This window comes from Pituophis catenifer, unplaced genomic scaffold (genome assembly GCF_029215685.1).
Source record: "Pituophis catenifer annectens isolate HBS135680 unplaced genomic scaffold, rPitCat1.0.hap2 SCAF_4, whole genome shotgun sequence".
Classification (NCBI taxonomy): Eukaryota; Metazoa; Chordata; class Lepidosauria; order Squamata; family Colubridae; genus Pituophis; species Pituophis catenifer.
In genome coordinates this window covers 83,767,280-83,794,465 of record NW_027256884.1, presented here as the reverse complement: position 1 = coordinate 83,794,465, position 27,186 = coordinate 83,767,280, and the positions used below count along the sequence as shown (strand labels likewise).

At 35.5% G+C, this 27,186-nt stretch overlaps 1 protein-coding gene across 1 annotated transcript in view; it reads right to left on the bottom strand.

Moving 5' to 3' along the window:
• Positions 1-1,778: 1,778 nt before the first annotated feature.
• Positions 1,779-27,186, bottom strand: part of TMPRSS15 (transmembrane serine protease 15) — a 117,332-nt gene continuing 91,924 nt past the window's right edge. Inside the window, exons 19-29 of the mRNA XM_070943634.1 lie at positions 26,060-26,185; positions 25,144-25,284; positions 24,033-24,143; positions 21,125-21,257; positions 19,663-19,758; positions 12,909-12,958; positions 10,989-11,163; positions 7,514-7,695; positions 7,194-7,289; positions 4,874-5,013; positions 1,779-1,937 (exon numbers count right to left, since the gene is read on the bottom strand). Of these exons, the coding sequence (XP_070799735.1) occupies positions 1,779-1,937; positions 4,874-5,013; positions 7,194-7,289; positions 7,514-7,695; positions 10,989-11,163; positions 12,909-12,958; positions 19,663-19,758; positions 21,125-21,257; positions 24,033-24,143; positions 25,144-25,284; positions 26,060-26,185 (1,409 nt within the window). The remainder of the gene's footprint in view (positions 1,938-4,873; positions 5,014-7,193; positions 7,290-7,513; positions 7,696-10,988; positions 11,164-12,908; positions 12,959-19,662; positions 19,759-21,124; positions 21,258-24,032; positions 24,144-25,143; positions 25,285-26,059; positions 26,186-27,186) is intronic.

Here is a 27,186-nt window from a genome sequence, read left to right as displayed (position 1 = left end):
TTTGTTCCTATTTGCAAAAGTCTAGATTTGAAGACCAAGAAAAATATTTGTGAAACTGCCTTAGAACTGCTCAGATCTGCAAAATAGATCCTTAGTATGACATTGTTTATATGACAGTGATAAGTATGAAAAGGTTGCTAGAGAATATATACAAAAGTGTGTTTGTGTATGTGTATACATACATACATACATACCAGTACATACACACTTTGTATTTGTAAATAACTGCACACAATTCTATATTAAGATTCTGTAAACAACTGTACACATTCAGGTTTGCTAAAGATGCCATTTTCAACTTCCATCATACAGACATTTTATCAATTTGATCTAATATGCCTCCCTTATGCATGTTGGGTTATTGAAAGATATTCCTTATCCTAATGATTGTGTTATATCAAAGACTTCCAGGAAATATCATGGCTGTAGGATAGACTTGGATGTAAACAAGTATGCCCTTGCCTCCCTTCTTCCCTCAAAAAATAAAAGACAATAACAATATTGCTTCCATATTGCTGCCAAGAAAATGACACAGTGATATCTATGAAATCACCAAAAGTTGAGTTTGATGCTATTGTGCTGGTCATTTCCTAAAAATAAGAAAATGATGCTGGGATTTTTCTGTCTCTTGGCCAACATGGAAGCATGTATTAATAGCAGTCGTACTTGTACATTAGCTGCAATGGAACTGAAGTTTGGCTCTTCTTTCTGAATTTGTAATATTTCTTATCTAAATTTAGATTAATGTTATTTCATTTAAAATACAGAAATGTCTTAAACACATTCTGACAGTATGATTTAAAACGAATGAAATATATGCATATGTGATTTCACAGAAATAGCATATCCCATTGATTTCAATAGAAAGCTGGTCTTTATAGCTATGAGTTATTTTTCAAAGATTTCCATCTTATAGTAAGTGCAGTAGTTGTTTGGTTATCCCATCATGCACTGCACAAAAAAATCTAATTTTTTTTTAAAAATTGATTTATATGCCGCCCTTCTCCGGAGACTCAGAGTGGTTTACAATGCATTAAGCAATATTAAAATTTAAATTATTTAAAATTAATTAAATTGAGAATAAAAAATTATCTACTTGATTTGAATGATTAGATCCATAGTATTTTCTAGTTAATTTGACTAGACATGAGTATTTCATGAGTACTGCTAATCAGTACTATATCCTGAATTTTTGCATAAACTATACATACACTTTGCATTGACTACTTTCTTAATAAACTGAGTTAATGGGAAATGATTGGGGAGGTATATCACTGAGGTTTTCTGATTGGAGCCTTAGTAATGACATATATACTGAAATATTACTGATTGAAAAAAGCAGTCATTTGTAAATCTCTTACAAAAGAATTTTTTTTTATTATTATTTAAATGTATTCACAGCCTATTGTCTTTTGCCTATCTGCAAAAGACTCTTATACAGAGTTTAATTCATGGTGTCATCAACTGTTCTTCTCAGTAAGTGTAAAGGCACAGTTTTACTGAGGGTTGTACTTTCAACAAATCAGTATGTTATCTGAGCTACCCTTCTTTTTTCTTATTCAAGCATTAAGAGAGTAGCTGGAAGAAAATATTGCAATTTCTGGATAAATGTCAGTGAAACTTTCAAGTACTTGTTCAGATCACTTCTAACACAAACATGGCCATAATTTGAATTATTATTTTTTGCTTGATTCTGCCAAACTTTATTTGGCAGAATGTGATACTCTAATCACATTCTTTTTCAATCCTATATTCTTTCTAGGTTTTTTTTTAAACTGCTAATAATTAATGGTACGTTTTATCCAGTCTACAAATTTGAAAACGTTTACATAAATTCCAGGGCGATTTGGAAGTGCACACTTGTAGCCAAAGGATGTTACACCAGCTAGAAACCATTTTTTATTCTCTTGACACATCAGAGGCCCACCGGAATCTCCCTGAAATGACAAAGAAAAATTAAAATATTATTATTGTTGACAACACTATTACTATGAATGTAACTGTTTAATAAGACAACTGTCAGTTTTATATAATATTTCTGCAAGCTTCTCTGTAAGTCATAAGTTTAAATGAAACATACTTGGCCTGTGTAAGTTATGTCATGATGCTCATATAAGTATTGAAGAAAGAAATGCCTTTCATAAAGTTCCTTTACCCAACTTGTTAACCATGGGCAGGAAATGCTTCAGTGAGATAAATTCACTGAAATGAATTTATCTATCACCCTGATCCTGTCTTGGCATTGAGGCAACCTTCAACCATATTTTGATGCTCTGCTCCAAAAGTTACGTCTATTACTTGTGTCTACATGGACCTGGCCATGCTGTTTCTTTGCTGTTATGTCAACTCAATCTCTGCAATTTATGTATTTTTATGTAAGAACTGTGAAGGCAAAGTAGTTAGAATGCAATATTACAGGCTACTTCTGCTGACTGCCGGATGCCAGCAGTTTGGCAGTTTGGTCTCAACAGCTCAAGGTTGACTCAGCCTTCCATCCTTCTGAGGTCAGTAAAATGAGGACCCAGATTGTTGGGGGCAAAATGCTGACTCTGTAAACAGCTTAGAGAGAGCTGTAAAGCACTGTGAAATGGTATATAAGTCTAAGTGCTATTGCTATTTCTGTTAATTGCTTGCAGTCACTGTTACTGCTGTATGTAGCTTTTTTGGGGATTCTACATATGAGGAAAAGAACACATCCACAGAAGCCTTAATCCCTTGGTGCTTTATAATATTTTATAATGATAAAAACAGAGATTATATGTATGATTTATTTTTCTGATAATTTCTGAAGCACTAATTATAACTGGTCAAGGAGAACTAGTGATCTATTGGATTTCAATAGTTAGAATATGCTTTTTTGAATAGGTTCTTTGATGGACTAGTGAAATTTTGAATGAAACTTCATTCCTTCTCTACCTCTCTCCCTTGTTAAATTGATAATAGTATTACTATTTTTTTCCTTTCAGCCAAAATGATAAGAAAAAAGGTAATATTTTTTTGCTGCCATACTTGGAGATATGCCAGATGTAAAAGACTTAAGCATAAGGAGGCAAGGGGAAAGGAATCAATGTAACAAGACTGATGCAAGAAGTCTACCAGTGAAAACTACATGACCTCAAAGATGCACCTCCCCGTCCCAAGAAAAGGAATATGATGGCTTCCTTTCTAAAACATATGCAGAATGGGGGAATCCATCAATTGGTAACCATTAGCCAGAACACCTAGCCAGCAACATTGCCAAGCTTGAATAATGGATTTGAATCTGGACAGAAATAGCAATAGCAATAGCACTTAGACTTATATACTGCTTCACAGTGCTCTATAGCCCTCTCTAAGAGGTTTACAGAGTCAGCATATTGCCCCCAACAGTCTGGGTCCTCATTTTACCGACCTCGGAAGGATGGAAGCAGTCATGGGTTGCCCCCGGTTTGCACCGGTTCTATAGAACTGGTAGTAAAACCGGTAGGAAGCTCTGCCCACTGACCCTGACATCATCAAAATGCTTCTGTACATGCGCACAAGCTTCTGCGCTTGTGCAGAAGAGTGCGCATGCGCACAAAGCAAACACGCATGCACGGCCCCATTGTGAACCAGTAGTAAAGGTAAGTAGAACCCACCCCTGGATGGAAGGCTGAGTCAACCTTGAACCTGGTGAGATTCGATTTGCCAGTGATTTATTTATTTATTTTATTTTATTTTATTTTTATTTTATTAGATTTATATACTGCCCTACTCCCGCAGGACTCAGGGCGGTGAACAGCCAGATAAAACACACAAATTACAAAATTTAAAAACAATATAAAATCTGATTAAATAATTTGGCCCGTGACAATTTAAAGAAGCCCAATGTTTTTAAGACAAATTTAAAATTCATCATTAGAATTAAAAAGGAAAAGAAAAAGTTAGGCCAGGCCGGCCTGTTGAAATAGGAAAGTCTTGAGAGCATGGCCAAAGGTGCGTAGATCCAGGATCCTCCGTATCTCCGGGTGGAGCTCATTCCAGATAGCAGGTGCTCCCACAGAGAAGGCTCTCCCCCTAGGGGCCACCAGTCGACACTGTTTGGCCGACAGCATCCGGAGGAGCCCCTCTCTATGAGAGCATACTGGCCGGTGGGAGGCTATTGGTGGCAGCAGGCGGTCCCGTAAATAATCAGCAGAAGTGCAATACTGCACTCTAACCACTGTGATACCGCAGCTATTAAATGTATTAAATGTATTAAACTAGCTTCATTTCCTAGTTTCAGTACGGGAGAAAATAGTTTATGATTGCCATGTGAAAAGCCTTTTGCTGAATGTAGTGCACAGTACACTGGCTTTGATAACAGTACATCACATGTAATAATAAGGATTATTTTATTATTTCCTTGATGGAGTTCTAAATGTTCAAAATACTTTCTTCAAACTAATTCAAAGTAACAAAATGGTAAATGAAAGCAGAATGTAATAGCAGTGATGTAATTATGATAAAAGTAAAGTTATAAGGGATTTTTTAAATCTCATTTTAATCTCATTTTAAAATTTATATAATGTAATATAAATTTTACATTATTTATTACTTTAAGAGCCATGGTGGCACAGTGGTTAGAATGCAAGATACTTCTGAGGACTGCTGGCTGACAGCAATTTGGCAGTTCGAATCTCATGAGGCTCAAGGTTGACTCAGCCTTCCATCCTTCCCAAGGGGGTAAAATGAGGACCCAAATTGTTTGAGGGCAATATGCTGACTCTGTAAACCACTTAGAGCTGTAAAAGCACTGTGAAGCAGTGCTTTTGCTATTATAAAAAAGAATCAGAAAAACTGATGAATTATTTATTGACTGCACAATGGTGCACAATTGACTGTACAATGACTGCAAAACACTGTTACTATTTACCTTACAAGAATCAACTCCACCTTTGTCATACCCAGCACATATCATGTTTTCAGTAATATTGTACTCTGGCATCAGTTCCTTGCATTTCTGATGTGTTACAAGAGGGACTTCTGCTTCTTGCAATATACTTGAGATTGAATCTATTTGAAAACCAGAAATACATATATTGTTTAACTGATAAAATGATACATATCACGTAAGTCAAATAATATACAGTATTCAGCCATTCCTCTACTCTATGACTTATCTCCGGAGCAGGCCCATGCAAGCCCCATTGGAATTTCATTCCCCAAAAGCTACATCATGTAAGTAATGTGGCTCTCTTACCACTTTGATCTTCACCTTCCAGCTCAAGCTTCCATTTGCAAGAGATGGAAAAGGTTTCCATGCAGTTCTCCATGCTGCACAGAAACCAGATGGAGCTTCTATTCATGCACAGCACAGTTGTAATACTGCAGTACACAATTCAGTACAAATGTAAACAAAATCCATAGTGGATTATAGGAGCAGATTAGTGCGAGCTCACAGAATGGCACAGATAAGAAGCTCTTACAGTTTTCTAGTTTTCAACTTGCTCTAGCAACTGCTCCTCCCTCCCTTATCTATTTTTGCTTGTCAAGTTCAAAAAGTATTAGTTCTAAAAAAGTGCTTGATTAGGTGGTGTGACATTCCATCCCTGATTTACAGGGTTGACCTTTGGATTTGTAATTGCAGAGAATCGGGTGGGTTCTACTTACCTTTACTACCGGTTCGCAACGGGGCCGCGCGGGTGTGCTCGCTTTGCTCCCGTGCACGTGCACTCTTCTGTGCATGCACTGAAGCTTCTGTGCATGCACAGAAGCGTTCTGATATTGTTGGGGTCAGTGGATGGAGCCTCCTGCCGGTTCTACTACCGGTTCTATAGAACCCGTGCGAACCGGGGGCAACCCACCACTGCAGAGAATCATAATATTAATACAATACATATAGAAGGCAGAAGTAAATATCTCTCACTTTTCACTTCTGCTTTTTTAATTCACTGTCATTCAGTGTTTCTGACATAAGTACACTCCAGCTGGAAGAATAAAATAGCTGATAGTTGTGGCATCTTAAAGTGAAACAGATCGATTATGGCATAGATACATTGTTTATTATTTTTATTCTCTGCACCCATGTGTGTAGTAACAATGGAGCACAACATTTCGTGCATCACTGTATTCCTTTAATGAGGTAGGCTTTAGTCCATTACCATTTATGCCATAATAAATCTGGTCTCGAAAGCGCTGCATGATGCTTGTTCTTCCCTTATTTATTAGTACCTTTAAATATTGTTCTGCAAAAGACATTTATTGTGCATGGTCAGCTTGAGGGCTTGGGACCTAGGTGACATTATGTGTATTTTTCATATTATGTTGTAGTTTGAGTTCATTGATCCCAATTTAGAAAAGTTTCTGTGCTTTGCAATTGCAAAATAAGTATATGCGTTATTAACTGCAAATCCTACTAGGGGGCCAAGGAATATGCTATAGGGAAGATCTATGCATAACTGAAAAATAACCATTCTAAGGCATTGCACTATTAAGCAAATTAGTTTTAGCTGTTTAGCTGCATTCTTTGTTAGTTATTTTATTGGGGGGGCTAAATTTAAAGCCACTTGGGGATACCAAGGATCGCCTTTCTATATGTTTCTATGTTTCCTGCAATCTACTTGCTAATTTGAGGCCATATTCCATGTTCCTTGGCTATGTGTGGTTGAGTTGCAATTATGAATAATGAATAAGGACTTCTCAGTGGTGGCTTCCATTGTTTGAAATGTATTTCTAGTCTAAATCTAATTTATTGTCAATAATATGTATCCTTTATGTAGTTCACTTACTATCTGGTTATTCAAGATGCCTTTATTAAAATAATAAAAAAAAGAATTTTCTATGGTAATATCTGTTTTAATCCTATTTATCTTTATTTCCTGTTTAATCATTAAAAATTGCTTTTGTGTGGGAATCTGAACCTCTTTAGGATTAGTTTATCATTTTATATGAGAGGCCAACAATTTTAGTGGTTTTCTTTTTCTACTTTTAATGTAACAGCTACACAATATTTTTTAAAAAATCAAAGTTTGTTTGTTTTTGGGGAAAAAAACACTTATGTACATTTTCCCAATCATTACTTTGGATGGAAAATTAATATAAAGCTTCAACGGATCTGTTTCATAAAATGTAGTCTAATATTATGACAGTTGATACATCTGAAAGAGAAATGTTTTTATACTCTTAAGTTATAGTGATTGCATCAGGAAAATATAATAAAATGAAGAAAAAGATTTAACACTACTATGACATACCTTCCTGTGTGGTTCTTCCCCAGCCAGCAATAGTGCACTTAGTGCCTGGCAAAAATTGTTTATTTTTTTCTGGTAAGCAAATGGGTTGAATATAATCTGTATAAAAGAAATGAACAATTATACCTGCACTCTCCAATCTTCAATAACGCATTGCAAGCATTGTTTCACTGAAAAATAAGCCTCAAAGAAATTTAGCTGGATTACCACTTTTATTATGTTGATTATTGGAAAATACAGTTAATTTTTAAAAATATCTCTTAGATTTAGATCTTAATCTGTTAATAACCCAAAGGCAAAGCTGCAGCAGAAAATCATTTTACCTGTGTAATTCACTCTAAATTGGAGATGCATCAAAGCAATATCACTGTCTTTTGTTCGCTTATTATAGTGAGGATTGATAATAATCTGATCAATCTCTTGGCTCACTGTTTGAGGATATGATAGATTGAGATTTGTGTGCAGGCCAAGGACTGCTTTCCACCGAGATGGTTTTAAATTCCTCCTAAGTCAAAATAACACATGCTTAAATTATGGCTTGAAATAGCTTGTGAGATGTAATTTTTGTATATTTTAACATTTGAACCACATTGACACAATATGTTCAAACACAACTTTTACTGATTTCAGTACTACTGGGAGTCAGGGATAGGCTTAAATCTCCAGATATTTTGGATACCAGTTCCACAAACTCTTTCCACTGGTCATGTATGTCGGGGATCAAACTTTTAAGAGTCCTCAAATTACTTATTCCTGTTTTACATCTAATGTTCCCAAATTTCTGACAACTAAAGAATAGGTTTTTGTAAACGACTTAAAATTAAAAATTATTTTCGATCAGTTCTCACAAAAATGGGTGAGGAGCCTATCCTTTCAATTGTGTGAATATTATGTCCAATATTAGCAATATTCTATTTTATTTTCTCTTTTGTCAATTATCAATGTCACTAGTATAATATATTTATGACAATATATATTGATCATAGGAATATAATATGCATTAATATATTAAAATAGATATATGCTGACTCAATATTAAGAATAGCAGTTTATCAATATTGAATTCTATCCATTTCATATATTCCTTTTTATAAATGTTAAAATAGGCCAAACTGAAATTATATGTAAAATTGCTTAGACATGCTACCAACATTAGTAAGCCAAACACTCCTTTGAGTCAAACTTCATTCCCAAAGATTTTATTGTCACTTCCATCTATATTACTTATCAGCAATATGGAAGTTCATGACTTTTTTAAATGTCTCAGTGAGGCCTATAACTCTTGAATTTCTTAAAGATCACTTCTCCATCTGTTTATTAGATCTGAACAATTTCTCAAATTAGCCAACGTTGCTTAGATGGTACTACTTTCTGTGAAATCAATATATTTACCACATTTAATAAAGGACTCATATTTTTACACAAAATCTATCATGTTTGTAATACACTGTAGAATTTAATAAAATATAGATTAAAGAACCCACATTAATTTGTCGGCATAGGCAACACAAATTTGAACATTGTTTCCAAATTTATTGCTTCATGTCCATGTATATTACTGTGTTGAATCATATTGCATCCTTAGGGAGATAATGTCTCACAATGTGGTGAGTAAGTATAAGATGAACTGTTTGATTATGAAAAATGTGTCTTGTGATTGAGCAATGATATGCCAGCAGTGATGTAGCTGAGACAGTGCAGAAATCTAATACATATGCAACAAGATAGCTCTGAAGAGAGAGGAGCTAATGGCCTTTATTAGGACAGGAGCAGCTCAGATTATGATAGAGAATCATACAGGCATCATAAAATATGCTAGCGCAAGCCTGAGTACCACTGTTACTGATAACAAATATTGCAAATTCTTATGAGACAAATATGAACATTATTCATATTTACTTAGATGTGTTTCAGATGGATGGTTAAGATGCATTTCCTATAAGACATTCTTTAATCACATATCTGGCAAAACTTCAGAGGAATACAATTGATTGCATTTAAAATGGAAAACTTAGGCTAGTATAGCCTTTAAAATGCAGATAACTACATTAAATCATTCTTGATTTACTTATAACTGTATTGTAACTAATGAGATGTAAGGTTGAAAGTAATTGAAGAATCACCACCCTTGGATTCCATTTTTAGTAATGAAATGCTTTGAATGTCTTAGTAACATTACGAGAAAAAGTTCACATTTTAATATGCTATAAACAGCTTTTGCAATGCATAATGTGAACAGTGCTGATGGAGCCAGGAAAAATTTCCAACTAACTCCCAATTAATGTTTTAAAAGCATTAGGAGTAATAGTTCTTATAGCTCTTATAGCATTCCTTAAAATATGGGTATACATATTTTAATATTCAGAGGTGGGCCTCTTTTTTTTATTCAGAACCAGTTAATAAATTCTGTCCTGTTTGCCTTTCTATAAACCAAATATTTACAAGAAACTGCTTCTTCTTCTGGAATAAGAGTGTTCATTATATTCCTCTCAGGTATTTGCCATAGTTCATTGTCTCCTATGACAAATATTAGATATATGAAGATAAATAAGTTCCTTGAAACTGTTCTAATTTAGATATCTTGTTCTTATAAATTTTAAATATTCTATCAGTCCAACACATTTGCATGTACCAGAATTGATATAAGATAATCACATAGGGTTGTTACTGTGAGGAAAATAGAAGTAAGAAGAAGGAGTATTAGGTATGTGTTCACCACTTTGAGTTACCTATAAACAAGGGTGAAATGCTACCAGTTCGGACCAGTTCGCCTGAACAGGTAGTAATAAAAGCTACTGGTTTGGGCAAACTGGTAGTAAAAAAATGTTACCGGTTTGGGCGAATCGGTATTTCCAATGATCAGCTGTGCCGCACGATTTATCCTGCTTTCTAGCAAATCTAAAACACGCGGCACAGCTGTTCCCCCCCTCTCACTGTTCTACTTAAGCTTCCTTTTTCAACACTGCGCGGTAATGCCTGCGGTGCACATGTGTGCAAAGCGCGCATTTGGCACGAACCCGCATATACACTCGCACCAAACCAGTAGCAAAGTGAACCGGTAGCAGACCTCAGAGCATTTCACCCCTTCCTATAAAGCAATAAAGGCAGGATGAAAATATAATTAATATAAGATTATACGATTGTTTTTATCAGAATCCAAGACCTGATAATTAGATTCAAGCAAATAGGGCCATTGGCTCAATTTGAAATGTGAGCTAGATTATTTAAGGAAAGGACTGGTGCAAATGTTCCATTTCATGTAGTGGTACCTCATCTAGTTTGCAAAAACCAGTACTATCAGATGACAGAAAAGAGATATATAATATTCCAATTCTTTCCTGTCTTTTTCATAGTGCTTCATATTTTTGCAGCCTAGTAATGGATTTTATTGAATGAGTATCACTCATAGTACTGGTGCTTTTCTTAAGCACTTTTTTAAGGTAAAAACTTTTTTATGAACGGTGTTTTTTATTCATTTTTGTATATTTTGGGAAAATATTTATTACATTTATTAATAATTATAGTAAGTATTCAAGTGAACTCTATGCGGAATTGATTGATATAAGAAGTTTAAATTCTTGTGCATCCCTGTCGCTGATCTTCTCTTTACTGTAATATGAGATATGATGCTGTATTTATATTATTAGAAAGCCAAGGGCTATATGTACCTTGTCTCTACTTTATCTTTTACCTCTCCATGAAAGTCAGGTAAATAATGACATCCACATTTTTTTAAAAAAAGAAGAATACATGAAGATATAGAATGTAAGAACTGTTGAATTCTGGAAATAAAGTTACCCATAGACACAATGTGCAGCTGAGAGTATCCATTCATTGTTGATAAGAGAAGCTCCACAGGAGGGATTGTAATTGAAATACAGTGAGACTATCCAAGGCCAAGCACCTTCTTGAGCATCAGAACCACCAACAATTTTTGGTTGAGATTTCTGGGTAATCATCCTTTTCCCACAAGCTATGGGTAAGGAAAATAAAAAGTGAAAAGTATGCATTCTGAGAAATACAGAATTTTTTGCTCCATAAGACACACATTTTTTCCTCCCAAAAGTGGGTGAAAATGTGAATATGGGTGACAGGTAGCAGCAGCGAATGGTGGCAGCGATCCCTGCTGCCTGGAACATCTGCTTGGCAGTATTCCGGGAAGCCGATCCAACCGCCGATCAGCTGCTCAGAGTCGAAGACTCCAGAGTTCCCTGGTGGAGGCAGCATACATGGAGGAGGCAGGCTGTTTGCTGTTTGCTGCAAGGATGCTAGCCAGATAAATATTGGATGGATCAGTGGTGAAATGTAAAATTTATTACTACCGGTTCTGTTGGGGTGGCTTGGTGGTGGTGGGAGGTAATGTGACTGGGTGGGCATGGCCAACTCTTTTTTTTTACTTTTAAAAGCATTTTTTCTACAACCTCTTCAGCCAAAGACGTTGTAAAAAATGCTTTTAAAAGGCTCTGACGATCCCAGATGAGTTGCCTGATCGTCAGAGCCTTTTGTTTTCTTTTAAAAGCATTTTCTAAACAACTGCAGTGAATCACTTAACAACTGTGGGAAAAAAGGTTGAAAAATGGGGCAAAATTCACTTAACAAATGTCTCACTTAACAATATAAATTTTGAGCTCGGTTGTCATAAATTGAGGACTATACAAAACTTTTTCTTAGATCAATATAGAAATATACGGAGATCTTAAACATATTTAAGCACTGATCCAGATATGTGTACACACATATCTGAATCAGTGGTGGGTTTCAACCCGTGTTACCACCGGTTCTTTTAGTGCACACACTTTGTGCACAATCGCTGCATGCTCACTTCGCTCGCACGCACACCAAACTTGCACTCCACTCAAGTGCGTTAGGTTTCTGCCCAGCTGAGGTGGGCAATCCAATCTATCAGGCGGGCTAAAAACAAAGAAATAAAGGTAGGAATAAAGCGGGGGCAGGTGGGCCCAGCTCCCAGTCACAGAGAATCGGTTTGGTGACATCATATCATCACCACTACCGGCACAGCCGAACTGGGTTGAACCGGGAGCAACCCACCACTGATCTGGATAGATATAATGCTCAAAGTAACATTTTTATTAAATATTTATGACAGTTAATCCTTAATGTTGAAGGCTTCTCATAACTCAACATTATCATCTAATTTTTGGAAATATTTTAAGATGATATATTTACTGTGTATTACTTTTTGTGAAAACTATTACTGGGTAAATAATATTTTTGTTATAAATTGTTTCTGTTGTTATTGCAATTCCTATTCACTAATGGAAAAGGAATTGCTATAGAAATTCAAGGTATTAGAAGTATTAGAAAAGTGAAAATTATCACGGTTAGGTGAAAAATTAGTATACTTTTTGTCTAATTGAGAAATGGCCAACTATTATAACAGCAACAGCAAAAAATACAACAAAATCTGTTTCGTTCTTCTTCTCCCCTCCCCTCCTGATGCTAAATGCTACCTGTATTTTTTTTATCATGTTAATACATTTAGAAATACATAAAGTGATGGAACAAAATAGTGAAAAAATATTATACTCTTAAAAACATAAATACATGAATGAATTCTGAAGGATCCTAAAAATGACATGAAAAATATTTTTTTGAGCATGAAAGAAGCCAACAATGTAAATAGAAAATGTAATGTATTGGGGAAAAACATAAACAATTACCCTTTTATGTTGAATTTTTGATTTTTCGTAAACTTACCTTTACCGCTGCATTGCAAATGAACCACCAAATTATTCAAACACTTTACTCTAGAAAGAGAGTACAAATCAGGTAATAAAGTCCAAGACATAGACAATGTATATTTTTTTTAAATCAAAGACAATATTGCATTTATCAACGGAAATTGTAAAGCTCTGTAAATACTCTAAAATATCATTTGACTTCTCTAGGCTGATGAATGACTATGTTTTTAAAAAGTCAATTATTTCCAATATAGTTATCCATAGTAATTAATCCTAGAAAAGGATAAATTTTAGAATTATCTGGCTGATAATTATCTATCATTTTATATGCTTGTTGCTATGACCCATTTTTTAAACAGCTTGATGGAAAACAATACTACTTTTACATATATAATATTCTCCATAAAAGTTCAGAAACTGACCAAAGGAAACACAATGTTGGGTGTAAAGAGAGGTAAAAATTAAAAGACACAGTAGGCCCGAGTGAATCAACTGACCTTTTACAATCACTGCAAGCTTTCAAATATAGAATATTTCATCAGTCAAGAAGATTAAAGTCCAAGAGAGAAAGAAAAAGAGGGAGGACTAGCAGAGCTTTGAGCTAACTTCACCTATACTAACTGGAGTTAGAACATGGTTATCAGTAGCAAACAACTATGTCAAAATGCTGACATATGCACAACTGCATAATGAGATTACGACAACTGACAAATGAATGTAAATCTCATGATTTGTGCTATGATGTCATGAGAGGCATTGCACTTTGCCTCACCATAGATGCCATCTCATAGTAGAGAAATCAATCAGAAGCATTTAAATCAGGGGTGTCCAACCTTGGCAACCTTAAGACTTGTGAACTCCCAGAATTCCCAGCCGACATGAAAGTCTTAAAGTTGCCAAGACTGGACACCCATGATTTAGGTAATCCAGAGGAGGAAATCTTTCACCCTTTAGATCAGGGTTTCTCAACCACAGCAACTTTAAGATATGTGGACTTCAATTCAGTTGCAATATATGCTATGTTCTAGAGCAGCGGTTCTCAACCTGGGGGTCGCGACCCCTTTGGGGGTCAAACGGCCATTTTACAGGGGTCACCAAACCCTCTCTTGCTCCCCCCCATGCCTTCACTCACCCTCACTCTCTGCTCTGTTGGATCGCCGGCCGTTCGCTTATCCTGCCCACTCCCAATCTATTGCTGCCTCCGGAGTCCCAGCTGATGGCTAGAGGAAAAAAAAACTGTTCAAATTCTTGCCGCGGGACTTCAAAGGGCCGCCCTATAGCCAGTGGTACAGCTGAACCATTTGTTAAATTGCTGGCTTGCCGTGCCCCTCCGCACCACTATTTATTGCCAATAAATAGTGGTGGGCGAGGGGTGGGTGAGCCAGCAATTTAACAAATGGTTCGGTGTTTTTTTGTAATTTTATTGGCCCGTGGAGCTTCAGCATAGGCTAATTAGCCCTTGATTAGATCGGCTCCTGACTCTCAGCTGATTTGCTCTCAGCTGTTTTGCTCAGGGCTCTGCTGCTTGCTTGAGCAGATTTTTTTTCCCCTAGCTATGCTGAAAAACGAAACTGAAACTGCTTTGCTGTTGCTGCAACATTGGAAAATTAGGCAGGCAGAATTCTTTTCTTTTTCTTCACCAAAAAAGGTAGGTGCAAACAATGGGAAATTTAGGGAAAAAGAGGAAAGTTCAAGATTTTAAAACACAAAAGAAAAAAAGCTCTATTTAATTAGGGAATTGTAATAATTGAGATACTATTAATTGTATATTTCTGAAAGCAGAAATGGTTAAGTTGTGGTTTGGAGGAATATATGGGGGAAATTATTTGGTTTATTATTATTGGTAAATATAATTAATTGATTTGTAACAAATTGGATTGCATGGAAATAATTGGAATATTCATGTTCATATTGATTAATATACAAAAAAGGTAGTTATATAACTAATTGATTTATATTAAAATGTTGAATTTATATTAAACAACTGTAATATTACATAATTAACCAATGTGAGTATAGATATAAAAATAGACAATGGGAAGGGGTATAATATAGAATAGAAGGGAAAAATTGAATTTGATTAAGATTAGAGATGAGGATGAAGGGTAATATTGTTTTTTTACAAAAATAGATGAGGAATAAATATGGCAAAAAGGAAATATAGAAATTGTAAATTTAATTGAAATGACTAAACACTGTTTAAATTTGTGAACCGGCCAAATACTCTGTTCAAAGAAAATACATTGTATGTTTGTATGTGTGTTTCTAATTATTGTTATTTATTCATATTTGTTCTCTTTTATTCTTTAAAGTTTAACAATTCATTCTTTATTTTAATATCTTTATATTTGTTAGGGGTTGGCTTTCTTCCCTTTCATCTTTTTTATTGTACAGCAATCTTTCTCCTCAAACCTACCACCTCTCTCTTTTCTTTCCTTCTTACTTTCTCTTCCTCACCCTCTTCTTCTCCTCCCTACTTCCTCTTCCTTTCTCCTTCTCCTCCTCTCTTCCTCCCTCTCTTACCCTCCCTCCTACCCTAATTTCCCTTCCCTTCCTTCATCCCTCTCTATTGCTGTATCCTTTTATGCATATGGACTACTCAGAGGGCTGAAAAAGTTATTTCTGACTGGTCCTCGCACTTTTGACCAGTTCTCGAACTTACGACTGTCCTCACATTTTACGTTTTTGCCCTATCTTGTCACCATGGTGAAGAGAAGCAGTTATGAAATGAGTGACACGGTTGTTAAGAATGCTGCATGGGCATAAATGTGAGGATGGTCATAAGTGTGAGGACCAGTCAAAAGTGCGAGGACCTGTCAGAAATGACTTTTTTCAGCCCTCTGAGTAGTCCCTATACACATAGCCATGGCCATCCGGTCTCATGACCAGCTAGCCACGCCCACCCAGTCACATGACTTCCAAGCCATGCCCACAAAATAAGGCACGCCCACAGAACCGGTAGTAAAAAAATTTAGAATCCACCCCTTGTTGGGGGTCACCACAACATGAGGAACTGTATTAAAGGGTTGCGGCATTAGGAAGGTTGAGAACCACTGTTCTAGAGCTTGTTGGGATAAACAAACATGAAAACGATTATAAAAATATGACATGGTAAGAAATACAGATCCCTTGGGTCAGACTGACTCCAGCATTCCTGAGATACAATTGCTTAAACAAAGATTTTTAAAAGAACTACAGAGACTCTGCTAACAATTAATACCTCATAGATCTGCTCTGTATCCTTGTATTCCATGGATAAAAAAAAAATTCAGATCAAGTCCTTGTGTTGCATAGATGACTTCATGGATGTAATTTTTATGATTGCAATTCAAAATGGTTTGCCACTGTTCTTCTCTTGAGAAGGATTTTTTTTTTTTAATCTAGCCTAGGGTCCTGGCATCCTATTAAATTTCCCGCCCATGTACTGATCAGGCACTGCATTTTTTAGCTTCTTGTTCAGTCAAGGTCAGTCACATAGTGTCACTAAGACACCATATATTAACCTCAATTAGATATTAAGTTCATTTATTTTTTAACATATAAAGCTTTAATCCCAAGATATGTTCTATATGACCTTCTGTTATAGATACAATATTGCTATGATTAAGCAATGAGCTCCTATTGCAGGACTATGAATCGTGATCTCACAATTCTTGGGGATGGAACCTCCACGTTGGAATAATCTTCCACATTTAAGGGTCACCTACTGCTATACTATTTAGGCACCTAGGAACTATTGTTTTCACTGTTCCTGTGTAAACAATAGCTTTTTTTTTTACATCCAACCATTTTAACATGTTTTATATTAACTATTGTTGTTTTATTGTTCTTTTAAATTTGATTATAAGCAATATATGTTTTTAAACAAATAACATTCTTATACAGTAAATACAATGATTGAAATAAACACTGTTGCAAAATGTATTATTGATGTATATAATGTATTGTTTAATACAAGCACAAATGAGGCTAGCACTAACTTGTGCTCCTTTTCTTACAAGTAAAATATAAGTCTGTTTATTTCTTTATGAGATGTACTAACTTAATACTAAATATTAAGTTAGTACATCTCACTATCCAATCTTTAAGTCTGAGGCACCTTTAATTCACTTTTAACTGTTCAATACCAATAAACATGCCTAGCATCAAAACTTTTATTTTACCATATTGATTATAAAACTAAATTTTTAGTTTCTATTAGATTTCTGGGATGACTAAAAGAACAAAAACAAAATAAAGTTGCATATAGGGACATACTGTAAAGGTAATCTGTAACAATTTTTTTCCCTTGAGTTTATCAAAATGATTTTTCTCTATGGGAATGAAATGAATTGGCAGTTCTATTGTTTGTAAGAAATGTCCTTGATTGAAATGCCTTTTCCAATCAAGTGCTATCTTCTTTTTCAAATATTCTCCCATTTTTTTCCTTTCAAAATCTATATTGGACGAAAAATTGAAAAATATATATATGCAAAGCTCTTTGATGAATTGAATTTTTTAAAAATATGCCCTACTACTATTGCTTTAATAACATAACAATTAAAAATTATACTCCTATATACTGTATACCAAATCCTATATTAGTACAACATAGAACAGTAGAGTTGAAGGTGATCTTGGAGGTCTTCTCCAGTTTTGCTCAACAAAAAACTTAAAGCTGGCAAGTCTTCATATGTTAAGATACATGGCAACACATAACTGATTTGGCTGACCTAAAAAATCTAAGCAGGATTTACTCTGGTAATGATTGTTAGGAAATGCAAGGGTCGGTGTTTAGATAGATAATTGCATATGGGGTAAACTAAAGCCTTTGCAGAAGAAGGAAAGTGGCAAACGGATTCCACATTGTTGCCATATCCATAGTTACTTGTTGTAAATTCTATTACAAAACTGATTATTAATATCAGAATATTAAGTGGTTACAAAAAATCATTATTTTGACTGATATCAGTTGATGTTAGTGAGGGGACTGTTTGTTCTAAATACTTCTACTTAAGAAGCCATTGCTGGACTCCACCTGGTTGGATAATTTCTGACCTGTCTCCAATCTTCCCTTTTTGGGGAAGGTTGTTGAGAAGGTGGTTGTGCGGCAGCTCCAGAAGTTTCTGGATGAAAAGGATTATCTCGACCTCTACCAGTCAGGATTCAGTCCTGGCTTTGGGACAGAAATGGCATTGGTCGCACTTTTGGATGATCTCTGGTGGGAACGGGATGGGGGTAGTCCATCCATCCTTGCTCTACTTGACCTCTCACTGGCTTTCAATACTCCAGTATTCTCCTGGGGTGGCTTTGGGGGATGGAAGTGGGAGGCCTTGTGCTATCCTGGTTCACTTCCTTCCTCTGCGGCTGCTCTCAGTCAGTTTTTATAGGAGGGGAGAGATCCAGCCCTCATCCACTGCTTTATGGGGTTCTGCAGGGCTCGGTTCTCTCTGCTCCTATTCAACATTTATATGAAGCCACTGGATGAGATCATCCATCACCATGGACTGAGGTATTACCAATATGGTTATACTCGGCTGTATGTCTCGGCCCATGGTGATTTAAGTGATGCTGTGTCCTCTCTCTCACAGTGCCTAGAGGCTGTTAGGGGCTGGATGGGGAGCAACGGGTTGAAACTAAATCCTTGCAAGACCGAGTGGCTCTGGGTTTGGGGTTTGTTGGCTCAACGAGAATTGACACCTTTGGTCTTGGATGGAGTGGCACTACCCCAAACAGATCCTGTCTGTAATTTAGTGGTTTTCCTGGACTCATGACTCCTGCTCAAAGAGGAGGTGGTGGTCGTGGCCAGGAGGGCCCTTGTGCAACTGTGGGTTGTGCACCAGTTATGCCCTTTCCTGGACCAACAGTCCCTACTCACAGTCACTCATGCACTAGTCACTTCCTGTCTTGACTATTGCAATGAGCTCTACATGGGACTGCCCTTGAAGAGCATCCGGAAGCTCCACTTGGTGCAAAATGCAGCGGCCCACATGGTTTTGTGCAAACCCCGGTGTGCACATGTATCACCTCTCCTGCAGGAGCTGCATTGGTTGCCGATTTGCTTCTGGATGCAATTCAAGGTTCTCATTGTCACATTTAAAGCTGTTCATGGCTTGGAACCAGGTTATCTGACGGACCATCTCTTGCCAGTCACATCTACCCAGCCCATCAGAGTGAGGAGGCAGGGAATATTGCGGGTCCCATTCCCAAGGGAGATACACATGGTGGGACCCAAAAGAAGGGCCTTCTCTCTGTGGTGGCTCCCTCTCATTCCTCCAAAGACTAGAATGCCCTCCCCCACTCTAATACTTTTCCGGAAGGCGCTGAAGACTTGGTTCTGCCAGTGGGCCTGGTGAACCCAGAACAGGATGGAGCCCATTAAATGGCTCATGTGATCTGCTGTCACCAGGGTGGGAGGTGTGGGGTGAGTTTGTTATATTGTACTATATTAATTTATCTGATTCTTTTTGTTAGTTTTTATTGTTTTAAATGTGGTCTTATATTCTGTAAACTGCCTTGAGTCATCATGGGTGAATAGGCAGCAATATAAATTCAATAAATAAATAAATAATAATCAAACAAACAAACAAATAAATGTTATTTATTCTGTAAATGTTTGTTAGTTTCTATTGAAATCTCTATACCTTTTGACAATTTTTATTCATAAATAATAAGAGTATTAAGGAGCAAAAAAAGAAAAGGGAAAAAAATAGAAATTCCCACTTACCATATTTTCAATGATTTACTTATACTTACTTTGCCATTTTTAACTGTCATTTATAAAACCTTACCTTGGTGTTAGTGTGAAGTTGCTGTTAGTTACTTTTTTAATTTCTACAAATGGACCTGGCCCAGTAAACACGACAGGAGATGACTCGTTCCCACTTCTAAAAGGAAAAGCTTTGCTTAAAAGATATCCTTTTAATTATAATAACAATATAGAAATTATTGTGCTGTATTATTTGTGGTTTAATAAGATAAAGAAATTACTTATTAAACATATTTTATAGCACATTTGGAAACGATTACTCTTATGAAGAAATATGCTAAACTGAACAATCAAAATATGCCAATACTTCTACTTCTACAAGGAATTAGAAAGAGAAACCTGGCATTTACTTTGGACTTGGGCTACAAATTTCCCAAACTGATGGCCAAAATAGAGTTAGTTATTTGTTGATATTGTTCTCCCTATATCAAATTAAGAACTTGCATTTGTGAATCCATCTATTTGATCTAGACATGGAAATATTGTAGTCATTTAAATGTGATTAAGAAGTCTGCATAATAATAAAACTCTATATGTGTTTATAAGTGAACAAAAACATAATCTGCAGGCTGGGTTCCAATATAACAATGCTGGTATGGTGGTAGGGGAGAAAGTTATAGGAGAGAGAAGGTAAATTGTTACAATTTAGCTCTTCAGTTACCACTGTAATTATTCAATGTTAATATACAATGTTATAGTAGTACATAGAGAGCTTCATGTTTTACTCTTGCATATTGAGGAAATGAAAATATAGACTAAATTCTGTACTGAATGTCAGAATAAATTTAATAGAAGTCATTAAAAATTGATGAGATATACTGGGAACTAGATAAAGCAACTATGAAAATACTAATGGCTAATAAACCAGTATTTGGAAGCTATTAGTTTCCTTCTTTTTCCTTCTCTTATTTTCTACAGGGATTTTTTTTTTTTTTTGGTGTATGAGTTTGTTCTTAAAAATATCATTGCTAGCATTATTGTCATTGTTGTTATTTTTAAAAGAGATCTTTTAAATAGTAGAAGGAAGGGAGATTTCTAAGTTTTCAAAGCTATTCTGGATTTGGCAAGTAAATTTCAATTATATGTAATATGCCTTCACTTATTATATAAAATCTGTATTTCCAGTGAATGGCAGTTATAGATTTAATATTAAAGGGCTAACAAAAGAATAACTAAATGCATAATATATCTTATACTACTACAATAATAATAATAACATTCGGCATGTGCTGCTAAACATCTAAATTGTCTTCCATATAAACATTTTTTTCCTGACTAAAGTGTAATCAAATTGACATTAAGCAGACATGCCTTAGTCCTTGAAGAAAGTTTCTGCTGCTGAAAATGCCACTGGGAAAGCCAGGTACATTATACATTATGCAGAACATTAGAGCTTTATACCTGCTCTTTCTTCCAAACTTCCAAGCCAATATTATATCTGTCATATAAAGTATATGATAAATATAATCAAAAACTTTACTTACCCTAGTTTTAACCGATTGCAGATACTGGTTGATAATTCTTCTGTCCACTCATTAGCACAAGCTGTAAACCATAGTGTCTCAATTTTGAATTGGACTAGCCCATTGGAGCTGAGAGAACCATTGATCAAGCGCACTGTCATAAAAATAAGTTTTAATATTATAACACAGATGGAAGATTAGTTTTATTCATAGCAAACTGCATATGATCAAGTTCAAATTTAGCAGTTGTGAAAAGGTATGATTTGAACATGTTCCTGTTTTCCCCATCCAAATCGAAATCAAATGCTGTAATAAAACTAGATTTTGAAATGAACATTGTTTTTTAAAAAAGTGCACCATTTTCCTGGCTCACATTGATATGTTTAGTGCTGATTGTTCCATAGTTGTTCTTCAATTACTTGGGATCCATATAAATAGTGTATTTACCAATTGAGGACCCATGGGCCTTTGGATGATAAACACATTATATAGTACACTTAGAAACACTTAGATCAGGGGTGCCAAACTCAAGGCGGGATCTGGCTTGTAGATGCTGAGATCTGGCCCACAGGGCTGCAATGGAAACAGCAAAGGAACACCCCGTGGTGCCTCTGCCAGTGAAAACACATTTTCTGAGGGCCACATGCGGCCCTCCCAGGCTCCCTTTTTGGCACAACTCCCTCCTACAACCCTCTGCCAGTGAAAACAGAGCTCAGGGAGGCAGCTTGCCTCCCTGAGCTGCAGGAGGTTGTTGCGGCTGAAAATGGAGCCTGGGAGGGCCATGTGTGGCCCTCTGAGTTTTATTTTTTCTGGCAGAAGGCTGCAGGAGGCCCATTGCGGCTGAAAACAGAGCTCACAAGGGCAGTACATGACCTTCCCAAGTTCCGTTTTCACTGGCAGTGGGTTGCAGGAGGCTGCCGAAACAGAAAACAGACCTTGAAAGCCTGTTTTCGCTGGCAGAGTGCTCAGGCTATCATAGGAGCCTCCAACACAAGTGATGTCAAGATGGCTATGGCCGTGATCACTTTGCCCCCCCCCCCCAGATCAAACACAACCCTGAAGTGGCTCTCAATGAAATTGAGTTTGACACCCCTGACTTGGATAATCCATAGGAAGAAGTCTTTAGCCCTATAGATTAGTGCTTCTCAACCTCAGCAACTTTAAGTTATATGGACTTCAATTCCCACAATTCCTCAGTTAGCATGAGGTTAAGAAGCAATGCCCTAGATCAGGACTGTCAAACTCGCAGCCTGCGGGCCGGATGTATCATGTGCTGGCCACACCCACATCCAGTTTAGCCAAGGGGAGAAAATTCCTGATATGTCACGTGATACTGCTGTGATGACCTAAGTTTGACACCCTTGCTGTAGATGTTCCTAACCTATAATTTATGGTACCCCTGTAAGTATGGTGATATAGGCAGAAATTGCATTAAGTAACTTGCAGATATCCACAAATAGGACCAATAAGGAACACTTAGAAAAGCTTGCATGATTAGACATATGACCATATGTTTAAATGAGGATTATATCTTTAACTTGGGTCTGAATGTTAGAAACACTACTATTCAACCATAAGCCTATTGGATCTGTATTTACTCCATGTACTGCAATTCATTAACCTGCTAAGAAAATTTTGCAAAATGTTCCCAGTTTTTATACAGCATATGCTTGGTGTGTTTTGATTAAGGATCTGTTATGAAAAGCAATAATAAAGTTTTTTCCCTCTTCAACAAACACAGTGGGAGACAAAATAACAAGTGAGGATAAGATACCTGACAAGAAATGTCTTAAGATTTTTATACTAAGACTTAAGATATATCCAATATGAGGCAAAGAACTAGGTCTACAAATTTAAGCATCTATTCACACAAACCATTGTCAGTTCTTACAGATGATTAACTGTTACTGCTATCACTTTTTTAAAAACCAGCCCTCAGCATCATTTTATTATTGGATCTGCATATAAAACGCTGTGGAGAGTCTATTATTTTTAGTTTATGTAAAGCAGAGCTGTGCACGGAACATTTAATATTGTAAATAACTACCTTCACAGATGGTGCTGTGACAACAGCTGTCATTGTTGTCAAAGTAACTTGCATCTGTGTTGTGAAACAGTTGAAATGTGGCTCGTCACAGCTGTTTTATACTCCTGTCAAACACTTTTACTGGGCTTACATTTGGTCCTAAATTTCCTTGAAAAGAAGATTAAGAATGCTTTTTTGGACATGCTGAGCAGAATATGTATAAGTCTGCACTAGAAGAAGCACCCCTACTCTTATGTGCAAAAAGAGGCCCTAAAACAAAATAATTATATTTTGGTTTCAAAGTATCAGGCTGAAGTCCTCACTTACTAATACTTTCTATTTTCACTGCATGGAACAAGACAGGAGTCCTTGGTGCTGATGATGTTACTTAGTTTGAATAACAAAATGTTTGCAAGAAAATAACCAAGCTCAGAGAGCACCAAGGACCCCACATTTCAACTGAGCTACAAATATTCTCCTTTATTAGAAAAGGAGAGGCACACAAGCAGGTGAAAGATAACTCTGTACAGATTTTTTTTTTTTTTTTTTTTAGTGAGATGGTTGGGTTGGGTAGCCTCTTTTCTAAAAGAATAGGCTCCTCTCTAAAAGGGATAGGTGAAAAATCTGCCCAAGAATAGCAGCTTCCCAGTACCTGGTTGCTAGAATGTGTGGGTTTTTCTTTTTTTCTTTTACATTCCTATTCTTTTATTCAGAATTTCACCATTCATTCACATCAAAGAACATGTCTTCCTTTTCTTCTTTTACACACTGAACCCAAGGTACATTTGAGATTTTACTTTACTGTACAGCGGGCTTTAAAAGGGCTCCCTTTGAAAATAGTTACCTTCCCTGAATTTTGGATTAGAAATATTTTTTTTTTATTATTTATTTATAAATATTTACCACAATCTTCTTCATCAGAATTATCTTTACAGTGCTGGAATTGATCACAAATGTGAGCCTGGGGTATACATTCTCCACTTCCACACTGATAATAATTCAGTCCGCATGAAGCTGTTAATAAAGAAGACAAAGAGACTGTGGTCCATGAAAATTTGTTAATAAATCAGTAGTTTTAATGTTTTTTATAACACAGAGCACATTTCTCATTTCTCATGTACAAGGTAAAATATTTCACATATATTATATATTACTCCTGATACACAATAGCCAAGTAATTTCAAGAGATGAACACTGAGAATAAATATGAACTGCAATTAATATAGAAAGCTTTTAGAGGGACCAAGCTAAAGGCCAATAATATTTACAATAACCCCAATGTTTACTGTCTTTGTTCTTCTTACTTCATAGTTAATTTGTAATGAAGAAAAGTAGCCAGAAAGATGTTTGAATTCCACCCTGCCCTCATGCTCTTTTGTCTTTGAAAAGCTACTTCCAAGAAATTTTGGAATTAGAAAAACACATTTATGAAGTAAAGATAGACAGAGTTCTTCGATTGCTCTAAGCCATGATTCATTTAATCATGAAAAACTGAAAAACCATGACTATCTCAATTGCACAATGCAGTACACAGAATTGAAGAACTGTTCCACAGCTATTGCACAGCCTATTTCATGGAGGAATTTAGTGGGATCTAAAGCTAAGAAAGAAATTATTAATCTACTGCTTCCTGGTTGCTAATCATACTACTCCATGAAATAGTAGTGGGCTCCATATTTTTCATTGTTTTTAATAAGTTTATTTTGTACATAGCTTCTTTAAAATGTTTGGTATATTATTTTCTGCTTTCTCTTTTTAATTTATACAAATATGCTTTGATTAGGGAGGTATAATGTAGTAAAATCAACAAATTAATCAATAAGTAATCAAGATTATATTGCAGGTGAAAATTTATCACTGACTTAGACTGCTGATGTATAATTTATAATGTAAAACAAGAATGAATCAAAGAGAAGTCATAAGAATTGAACATATTGAATTGAATTGAATATATTTTCTCTCTGTTCTTGGTTCCCTATGCTTTTGTGTGGTATGGGATATATGGGAAACTCACCTGGCATGCCAAGATGGTAACCTGTAGTAAAATTGGCTACAAATCCTTTTCTGGTTACAGATTTGTCCGAAATGAAGAGCACGGTCATTTGGTGAGTTGTAGAGAATATATCTGGCAATGGGGATTTTCCAGTATATACCGCTTCATAGCAAGGAAAAGTATATCATTACTCCAAAGACTAATATAATTTTGTTACACATCAGAATGATAGAAAATAAAACACATATAGGACAGAAAAAGGTCTACTTCTACTTTTTTCATCCATATTTAGATGGATGATCTTTGAAGCTTAATCTAGGAAAAACACTGAATTTTCAAAATACTGATTAAGTCTTGAAATATTTTGACAAATGCTAAACCTTAAATGTTCTTTATTCATAGATGATATTGAATGTAGTGTAACTTAAAATATGCACTTCCTTTATAGTTTGGGATGGAAAATTTATCTGGACTAGATCCAGGCTGTATAATATATCAGAAAAAATGATTTTCTATTAGAGTTCTCTCTGAGAATTTATCACAACTTCCAGTAATCTTTGCCATATCATATGGCAAATGACACATTGATGCAATAATACACGATAAAGAAAATATTCACACCAGAATCTTCTTAATTTCTCCAATACTCCAATTTTGTTAAATTAAATTAAATTATATCAATCAACATAAAAGTTTAATTCTATGTATGAAAGTATATCACATTTTATCTGCAATACTATTGCTATTGAACATTTTTATGAATGAAAATGATATTGTCACATTCAACTGATGGGATTTACAGATTTCTGGAATTATTAAAAACACTGTATACTGTATATCTTTCACTGTGTACTCTTTTTAAAAGTACAGCATAATTAGAGAAGTATTTTAATTCAGTACAATTTTTCACACATATTGATATATTTTATATACTTGCCTAAAAATAAAGACTCAGCTCCTTTACCATCTCTGACTTCTACAACATCATTAATATCCTCTAAATTAAAATACTGGAAATGAAGTTGAATATTTTTTCCTTTTTCTGCATTCAAATAAAATACACCTAGAATTATAAAATTTAAGAAGGAAAAAAACCCAAAAATACTGATTTGTCAATAGTTTCCATAAAAAAGCAAGTTGCATAGTTAGCCATCATCATCATTTTTTATTAAGATCAAATTTTAATATGTTAAATCACTTCCAATACAACCCCAAAGTATAATGGCATTACAACAGTTTAATACTTCTGTTAACAATTCTCAATATGACATGGCCTTATAGGTAAGGCACAGAACTTAGTATTTAAAAAGGGAATTTCAGGAAGATAACCATAATAATTTAACCATTGATGGGTGGTTGACCAATGAGTTAGTTGAGATTCTTTTTAGCATTTGCACCTTAAAAAACATATTCTGGGATTCCAAGTTCACCAGAGGCACAATGGCCGCAACTAGCCGAAGATATTATCACTATTATTATGTTACTACTATTATTATTTCTCACTAGTGTTTATTCAAATCAGACTTCTTTAATATATTCTGATAATTATAAATTAACTTTTATTAATATATAATTAATACATTCTACAGGTTTTGAGCAAATTCAGGGGAGGTTGATTCATAATGATGGTCTGATTTTTTTAAAAAATATTTTTAATGTTAGGTGTGCAATAGGCTTCTTGAAAAACAAACAAACCAAATACTCCATTACACAGAAGTATAAAAGAATATATAACAAGTTCATAGAAAGAGACAAATTTGGATCACACTAAAGACTTATTTACTCCTTTCCTAGCTACCTTTCCTATATGTTTACTCTCAGATTTTCAGCCTCCTTCCCCACTCCAAGTTTTTAACTCTGCTACTGTGGAAACTAAAAGTATGGGATGAAATATGTGAGAATGAGAAATGAGAAGGACTGAGAGACTGTGTAGTACTTGATGATGCTTGATGGGAAAAGGATGCAGAATGATGTAAGTTTGGTGAGCAATCTGATAATCAAGGGACCAAGATTGGAGACAGGTGATACATGAGAGATGACACAGGTTGTTTTTCTGCCCACTAC